The sequence below is a fragment of the Silurus aristotelis genome, assembly GCF_946808225.1.
Source record: "Silurus aristotelis genome assembly, chromosome: 13".
In the NCBI taxonomy this organism is placed as follows: Eukaryota; Metazoa; Chordata; class Actinopteri; order Siluriformes; family Siluridae; genus Silurus; species Silurus aristotelis.
Window position 1 is genome coordinate 26,845,375 of NC_139586.1, and position 9,127 is coordinate 26,854,501.

The window sequence follows — 9,127 nt, forward strand, 5'->3', positions numbered from 1 at the left end:
TCAAATTTAATTTTTATTTTGCAATAATGTGTTAATAAAGTAATAATTCATCATTTAATTGAAGTAATAATCAAATGATGAATTGTTAATAAATTAACAATTCATCATTTGATTGAAGCAATAATTTCTCAAAATGTCTCTGTATAGGATTTTACCAGTAGAGCTAAAAAAAAATTGTAGTAGGTTCTTCAAGAAACCATTTTTTCATAGACAAGTGTATAGATTTATGCTTTTCATTTCATTGTTTGTGAATAAAAATGCATTTCGGTAAGATTTCAGAATTAAGTCTATTTTAAAAGCTTATTGACTCTTTTGTTTTAGATCAATGTAAAATGTAGATCAATTACTTCATGCAGGTCAATTATAGTGAAGGTCCAATGCAGGATACTGAACTTAAAATAACTTTCTGCCTTCATCTTCATACTTTGGAAGGAGACAAATTACTATTGATTGATTCATGAATCAGCTTTTAACATTTCTAAACTTCTAGTGAAAAAAGAAAAACAACACAATTTTATTAAGCAATAGATAACAGGAATTTACCTGTCAGATTGTTGTGGTATAAGAGGAATATAACATATTGAAATGTTCTTTTGCCAGAAAATGTACATTATATATATATATTATATATATATATATATATATATATACACTATAAAATTTGAAATAATGTTTAATTCCTTGGTTTGTGAACATGAAATGGTTCATAAAGGTGAAATATAAATATCCAGACATATTAGTGCTGGAATTTCCTCCACGTCCTCCTCATTGCATTGCCTTGGCATGTAACATGAGCCTGGGCAGTGAATCTCTGATCAAGGGTCAGCAGCACTGTGATTTCTGTGTGTCATCACATGGAACCTCTGTGTGTGGAGAAGCAGGGAGCAGGTGCAGCTTTCTCCTTAAATGGTAATGAGCCACACCATGTGACGCAGGCTGGAGCCAACAACACAGCATCACCAGGAAAATGGAGGCAGGGCACGCATAGAGAAACACACACAAACACACACGCACAGTTTCAGCATCACTGGGCAGAAATGATGCTCTGAACATACATTTAGGAGCAGTTGAGAAGATGGTATTTTGTCAATTCAGAAAGTAGAGGAGTGGCGATTTGAAGAAGAAAATATATCAGCAAAATCTTTATTTCCCCAGCACAAAGGTAAGTGATGATGCAGATCTGATCTTCTGTATTTGGCTTCTGTTTATGGCCTGCACTTAAATCAAGCTTAAATCACACACTCATACTCATATCACCATCCATGTGTTCAGCTCTACTATTTTATATTATAATTTTATTTGAACTATATAACTGTTTACATGCTGTGTTGCACATCTACTTGACTTGCTGTTTTGCACAACCTTGTGTGTTTACATTTTGTGTTTATTTTAGTATGTGTCTATTCTTTTATATATTTGCATTTATTTTTTCTTTGCTGCTGTAACAAAGAAATTTCCCCAATGTGGGATGAATAAAGGTATATCTTATCTTATCTTATCTTATCTTATCTTATCTTATCTTATCTTATCTTATCTTATTTACAAGTAGACCCTTGTATACAGATCTCTTTTGCACATTGTACTGTATAACACATTATAACTTATTTTACATATCTCTATAACCTGTTATGTAGCTCTGTCATTTTATGTAGCACCAGGGTTCTGGAGAAACGTCTCATTTCACTGTGTACTCTATCAGCTATATATGGTTGAAATGACAATAAAAGCTTCTTGACTTGAAGCTTTTGGGTTTGATTTTTAAGAATGTTTGTCTTCACTGGAGAATTTTAGGAATAATCTGATAATAGAAAGACAATTATAAAGTGGACACTTTATCTAGTATGGTGTATGTATATATTATATATAATATAGTGTGTGTGTGTGTGTGTGTGTGTGTGTGTGTGTGTGTGTGTGTGTGTGTGTATGTGTGTGTGTGTGTGAGAGATTGGTATCATACTGGTTTTGTTAATCAAAGCATCCTGATCACTGTGCATCTCTTTCTCTATCCTCTATCCCTCTCTATTTCTAATCAGTGTGTGGGAGGTGGGTGCACGTGTGTTGACACCCTGTGCAAGTTAAGCAGCACTTTATTAGTGCTAAAACAGCTGCAGGCCGCACACCAGTAAACCCTTCGCAGCATGATGAGATGCTTTTTCCACTCTTGCTTTCAGAGCTGCTCATTATCATATCTGTGTTCCTGCTCCATTCAGCCCATTCAGAGCAAAGATGGAATACTTTGATAAATTATTCATCTATCTCTTCTTTATAACCTCTTCAGTCTACCTAACTGTGACATCGAAGACCGCAGAGATCGTACTATGATGTTTGTGATGTCTGTGTTTCTTGTAAGGTCACTACCAGAGGAGGGAAATATGGATTCTTCTGGGACACATGGTGAAGAGAGAACATGTAAGTGCTCATGCTGTATCTATGCCCGAGCCATCAAAAGTTCAAACATGAAGCACAGGGATTTATTGATTCCTTCATGGATATTTAACCCTCCTATTTTTTTCTCCACATTTTTGTTTTTCCAGCTCCTCCCAACTCACTTCACATCAGTGGAGCCGGCGGAAGTTCGGGTCACCGCAAACGCCGCACCCTTGTAGCCCCAGATATGAACCTGTCCTTGGATCAAAGCGAAGGGTCTCTGCTTTCCGATGATTTCCTGGATACGCCCGATGATCTGGACATTAATGTTGATGACATTGAAACTCCTGACGAGACTGACTCTCTGGAATTCCCAGCCAATGGCAATGACCTGGAATGGGAAGGTGAGTTCTAATTGATGGAATGATTTATGAATGCTGTTTATAGTCATTAATTTTTTTATGTTTTTAAAAAAGAAACGATTATTATTTCTTTTCAGATGACACACCAGTGGCCTCGGCCTCTGCAGGGCCTGTAGAAGGGGCTGAAGATGAGGGGGATGTTGGAAACGGTCGCTTGTGGAGGACAGTCATTATTGGCGAGCAGGAGCACCGTATAGATATGCAACTTATTCGGCCATATGTGCGTGTCATCTCTCATGGAGGTTAGCCCTTACGCATGGCTTAGTTCTGTTCTTAAATGCTCATACTGCTATTTTTTCACCATGTCACTACCTTTTCTTTTAATAGGTTACTATGGTGAAGGCTTAAATGCCATCATCGTGTTTTCAGCATGCTACTTGCCTGACAGCAGCTTTCCAGATTACCATTATATCATGGAAAACCTCTTTCTGTAAGTAGCCAGCTATGATTTTCCTACAAATAAATATTTCTATGTGTCTACCATGGGCTAGCAACAGTACTTTCACATTGCACCAGGCCAGTAAAATGTCATCCCATTACTTTTTTACCTAATAATAATTCCTTGAAAAAATGAATTATATAGTAACAGATCTCTATGATTGAGTGTGGATGTGTAGAATAGATTTAACTGTTATTAATGCACTTGAAAATTGCTCCTTACATTTGAATGTAGGTATGTAGTGAGCAGTCTGGAGATGCTGGTGGCTGAGGACTACATGATAATCTATATGAACGGCGGAACGCCACGCAGCAAGATGCCTGGTATCAGCTGGCTGAAAAAGTGCTATCAGATGATTGACAGAAGGTAAAAACAATGGCGATGGCTTGTTCTTGCTTGGCATGCTGTGGAAAAATTATTTGTATGATCCTTACAGTTACTCCACATGAGTTTTAATCATGTCAGAAATTATTCAGCAAAAAGTTATTCAGTCAAATTAGGAGCAAAACTGGTTCATGCAGCTTTTTTAAAATCCATACAAAGCAGAGTTTTCACTCTTAAAACTATAAGCATATTCTTTGGTATGATGGATGGAAGGTCAGACGAACAGACAGACAAATACCGATGAATGAATGGATGAATGGATGGATGGATGGATGGATGGATGGATGGATGGATGGATGGATGGATAGATAGATAGATAGATAGATAGATAGATAGATAGATAGATAGATAGATAGATAGATAGATAGATAGATAGATAGATAGATAGATAGATAGATAGATAGATAGATAGATAGATAGATAGATAGATGGGTGGATGGGTGGATGGGTGGATGTATGAATAGATTGGTTGGATGGATGGATGGATGGATGGATGGATGGATGGATGGATGGATAGATGGATGGATGGATGGATGGATAGATAGATAGATAGATAGATAGATAGATAGATAGATAGATAGATAGATAGATAGATAGATAGATAGATAGATAGATAGATAGATAGATAGATGGGTGGGTGGATGTATGAATAGATTGGTTGGATGGATGGATGGATGGATGGATGGACAGGGGGGTTGATGGTTGGATGGGTCGAATGGCTGGATGGATGGGTGGGTGGGTGGGTGGGTGGGTAGGTAGGTAGGTAGGTAGGTAGGTAGGTAGGTAGATAGATAGATAGATAGATAGATAGATAGATAGATAGATAGATAGATAGATAGATAGATAGATAGATAGATAGATAGATAGATAGATAGATAGATAGATAGATATCTAATATTATTTAATATTTTTTTATATAGACTAAGGAAGAACCTCAAGTCCTTGATCATTGCACATCCATCCTGGTTCATACGCACAGTCCTGGCAATCTCCAGACCCTTCATCAGGTAAAATCTGTCATCATGTTGAGATCTTTATTCATAACTGCCTTCAGTAAAAATGCAGTCAGAGCAAAAACATCTCTTTTAAACCAAAAATATAAACTTCAAGGATGCTAAGTGTTTAGTTTATGTCTTTGTGCAGTGTGAAGTTCATGAACAAAATCCGCTACGTGCACAGCTTAGAGGAACTGGAACAGATTGTCCCTATGGAGCACATCCACATCCCTGAGTGTGTTATACAGTAAGTTTTCTACATCACACAATGACGATTATCTTCTGAGCTAGCATGATTAGTATAAAAAAAGTAACCGCCACCCTAAAACACATGGAATATGTTTGGTATGCAATATTATTGATTGTTGGTACTCTATTTTCTTAGTGGTTGTGTGTTGCTCTGAATGCACAGGAATTGTCAAGTAGTGCAGACGTTGCTGGACTCAGTGTAGCAGACGGCAGTGCAGCTAATTGGTGCATTTGCGCTGAGTAATGGTAAAAAAACAACTCGGCTGATTCGTGAGCTACGAAAATGCCTAGCGTGATGGCGTACACCAGCAGTGTTGGCTTGAGTGTTAATATTTTTTAAGCTGATCTGGTAAAGCAGAGTGTACACATGAGGAGGTGAAAGAGCTGGACAGACTAAAGGACTTAAATCCTTTATGTTCATTTCATGTGGTAATCACCTTCAAAAAGATCCCTTTTGCACAGCAATACAGAGCTCCCAGCTTTTCTGCCACTTCCGGAATATGTCCTGAAAGTCTTTTATTTCGAAAGCATTTCAATCATCTTTCTGTGATCCACGCTGGTTTCCCGAAAAAGGTATCAAAACGTTGATCTATGTCCTGGATCTTCATCTGCAGAAGCCAAATCTGGCGAGTAGTGTGTGTGTGCAGAAGCGAGATCGTGTTTCCTGTGAGAAACTCGCGTGCGAGGAGAGCTTGGTGACAAGGTATGCATGTGGTTAGAATAGCACCAGTTCCACAGCACTTACTTATGAAGGTTACTGCTCCCTGTGACTGTGCGTGCAGCCTTGTGCTGCCATCTGTTGGCGTGTTACAAAACTAGTCTTGAAGCTGTTTGATACTTTTTGCTTTTTGGTGATATTAAGTCAACTTGAGTCCCACATGCCATTGAAAATATTTTGTTAATTAATATTAGTAAAGAATTAAAGTCTAATATTCAATAGTACTAATACCATAAGATTGCGGTTGCAGGGAGAAGAGGTGGAGAAGGTGGAGGAGATTAGGTACCTGGGGTCCACTGTGCAAAGTAATGGAGAGTGTGTAATAGAAGTGAAGAAAAGAGTGCAGGCAGGGTGGAGTGGGTGGAGAAGAGTGATAGCAGGAGTGATTTGTGATAGAAGGGTATTTACAAGAGAAAGGGAAAGTTTATAGGACTGTGGTGAGACCTGCGATGTTGTATGGTTTAGAGACAGTGGCATTGTTGTATGGTTTAGAGACAGTGGCATTGACTAAAAGACATGAGGTGGAGCTGGAGGTGAGGTAAATACTGTAGGTAGAAGAATGCTGAGGATGGAGCTGCCAGGAAGGAGGAGAAAAGAAAGGCCAAGGACGAGGTTTATGGATGTGGTGGATGTGATTTTCTTTCTGTTTCTATGTCGCAGGTATGATGAAGAACGAATCAAAGCACGAAAAGAACGGTAATCATCCTGACCTAGATTGAACTGAGGTTTATTTGGTGGTGGGTTTGAATTACACAGAATGCTACAAACACATTTACCCATAATGGCTGTATATACATTTAGGATAGAAGAAGAGGGAGAGCATCAGCCACAAGAAAAACCAGAGTCAGCCAGTACAGATGGGTATGCAGTTTATTACAACCACTGGTTCTTACTATATTTTATTATATTTTACTACACTGCTACAGACTAAGGCCTTGCCAAGATATTAAACATGTGTATTGCCCCAAACACTGAAATCGATGTTTTGAAGGTTTATTAAAAGCCTTATCTCGGGTCCTTTTATGCTCAAGATCTTCCACTCCAACCTATGAAAACTATTTATTCATGGATCTGGCTTGTGCATAGGGGCAATGTAATGCTGGAATAAGTTTGGGTCTCCTAGTTTAAGTGAAATAATAGTTTGGGGAAGAACCAAATATGGCTGGAAAAGTCATGTTTTAACACTTTTAGCCTAATAGTATAAGTGCATTTGTCAGAAATATAGTACAGGATCTTGACTAGCAGTGTATTTATTATCACACTATTTGAAACATGGTCTGAAATCACCATATCTGTTGACTAAGAAAAAAAATCAAACAACTAACTAATTCTTCTGTCTTTCTCAGACCGTTAGCCACAACCACAACCAGACTAGAAGAACCAGTCCTGTAAGAAAGATGTCTGGACGGCCTTCATAAAAGTCATTCTTATCTGCTGATCTAGTTTCCTCTTTTACTGTCTTATGGTCTGTAATCCCACAAATCACATACTGGTCCCAGGTCAGCATACAAGGATCTTTTTTTTTTATTAGAGGGGTCTAAAGATTCCACCACCAGATGGCGCTCCATCCAGATAAATATTGCTGTATCCAGTAGCAGGATGTGTATAACCTTGGTGTACGTCTATTCACAATCGCAGCTTGCTAATTAATAAAAGAACATGATGTCCACTTTCTGGCCAGTGCCATTTCAAAGAACATGCTATCACCTGCCTATACGAATCATAGGTGTGTTTGCTCAGGAGAAATTCTGTAAAGCGATGTGCATGCAAAGTTTACCTTCCCCATCTGTGTGTACACATGCCCTGCTTGAATTTGATATTTCACTGCTGCTTATTTGGCTATTTCTTGTAAAAAAATAAATAAAAAAAAATTATATATATATATATATATATATATATATATATATATATATATATATATATATATATATATATATATATATATATATATATATATATATATGTTTTGAATGCTTTCTTTCGCAACAACAGTATTGTGGTCAGTTAATGACTTTTTTTTTTTAGGTTCAGCAGAATTACAAATCAATACTTGCAGGAGAACATGTCTGGTCAGAGATTTTGTTCAGTGGAAATTTTATGTTGCCATAAGTTTTGAATGTCAAAATGTCCGAATTAAACAGCACTATATGAACAACACTGGCTCATTTCATGCATTTCTGCCATGAAACAATGAAATGTTTTGTTTTTTTCTGCCTTCATTTGTAAATTGTTTTTAAGACAAATGTATTTAAAGATGAAACCATTGGAGAGGCCTTAGTGGGTTCAGGTTCATTCTGGCCATGCAAACTTCCTATGGATCCTGTCTGACCTGTGAATCCAGTTTACTGATTTACTAATACAGGTTTGTTTGGCTGTTCGTTAAATGAGCCAATCATGATCACTGCAGCAACATTCTTGAAGTTCACTGAGGTACGTCACACTTAAAAATTAGCTGCAGATCATTTGATTATATTATTCCCTATGAATGCCTGTATGAAATGTGTACACAGCCCTAAATACACCTTTTTGGCTACTATAATGAGCTGGAGGTGTTGTATAACATCTCATGAACTGTCTTCTAAAACTAAACACAGGGTGAGTATTTTCTACAGGTTGTGTTCCTCCTACACTACAGTAATTTGCTAAAGCGATGTCATACTTTTTATCCATTTACAGTTCTATTTAGTTTTGTGGAATATTCAATAAACAAATTCTCACTTATGTTATAGGCAGCTATAGTCGTCTTTTTCCTTTGTTAGCTTGATGTCACTGAAGACCCTGAAGATGCTTGTCCTGCTACCAAGAAATTGCAAACTCCACTGTCCTGAAGATATTGGAAAACTTCAAGTTGCAACTCTGAATGTAACAAAACACTGACACTGGATACTCCTTTCATATTTTATACATACATATAATTAAAAATGTAATGAGTAATTATTAGAATGAGTGCATTAATCCAAGTGCTACACTTTCTGCCAGGTCTAAATTTTTTATTTATTTTTTTGTCAGGAGTATAATTGATCTTGATTAAGCATATAAAACCTTCATTAGATCGGACAAAAGTTCTCCTCATAGTTCTTAAGAGGAACTGTGGAAACATTATTAATCATTATTAAAACGGTTTAGATTGCAGTTATATTCTGTAACCTGATTTGGATTTTTTTTGTTTTTTGGGGATTTATTGTGTCTTCAGAATGAAGGATCACAATTTTAAAAACATGAAACATTAACATTAAGCTTAAATGACCTGCATAATAATTCAATAATTTTTCATCCCTGTTGTTTGTATTCCATTTACATTGTGCATATTGATTAACGGTGTCCATTACTCCCACAATGCGCATTATTTTCATTGAAAAATTCGCCTTTAGCATTAATTGTAAAATACTCAAACTTGTCAAATGTGTTCTTCACTAGTTGGATATTTCTTTCTGACTTTGAGTTCATCAAAGAGCAGTTTAGTAGTATTTAAGTGCAGTGACTGGGCAGGCCATTCCATGATCGATAACACTCCAGCTGATTGTTTGCTCTTTAAATAACACTTACAGAGCAT

At 36.9% G+C, this 9,127-nt stretch overlaps 1 protein-coding gene across 5 annotated transcripts; it reads left to right on the forward strand.

Moving 5' to 3' along the window:
- Positions 1-731: 731 nt before the first annotated feature.
- atcaya (ATCAY kinesin light chain interacting caytaxin a) lies at positions 732-7,445 on the forward strand (the record flags this gene model as incomplete). Of its 5 annotated transcripts, none has more annotated exons than XM_083559374.1 (11): positions 732-1,162; positions 2,351-2,409; positions 2,535-2,771; positions 2,867-3,031; positions 3,117-3,219; positions 3,463-3,594; positions 4,533-4,619; positions 4,756-4,854; positions 6,235-6,270; positions 6,376-6,435; positions 6,921-7,445. In XM_083559374.1, exons 2-11 carry the CDS (start codon positions 2,373-2,375, stop codon positions 6,964-6,966), a joined length of 1,002 nt encoding a protein of 333 aa, XP_083415500.1. In that variant the 5' UTR covers positions 732-1,162; positions 2,351-2,372. The 5 variants fall into 5 exon arrangements, 4 of the variants coding, with proteins under 4 accessions (XP_083415500.1, XP_083415499.1, XP_083415497.1 ...); XM_083559373.1 differs by having other exon boundaries at positions 924-1,166; positions 6,921-6,966; XM_083559371.1 differs by lacking the exon at positions 6,921-7,445 and having other exon boundaries at positions 924-1,166; positions 6,376-6,605.
- Between the last annotated feature and the right edge of the window lie 1,682 nt (positions 7,446-9,127).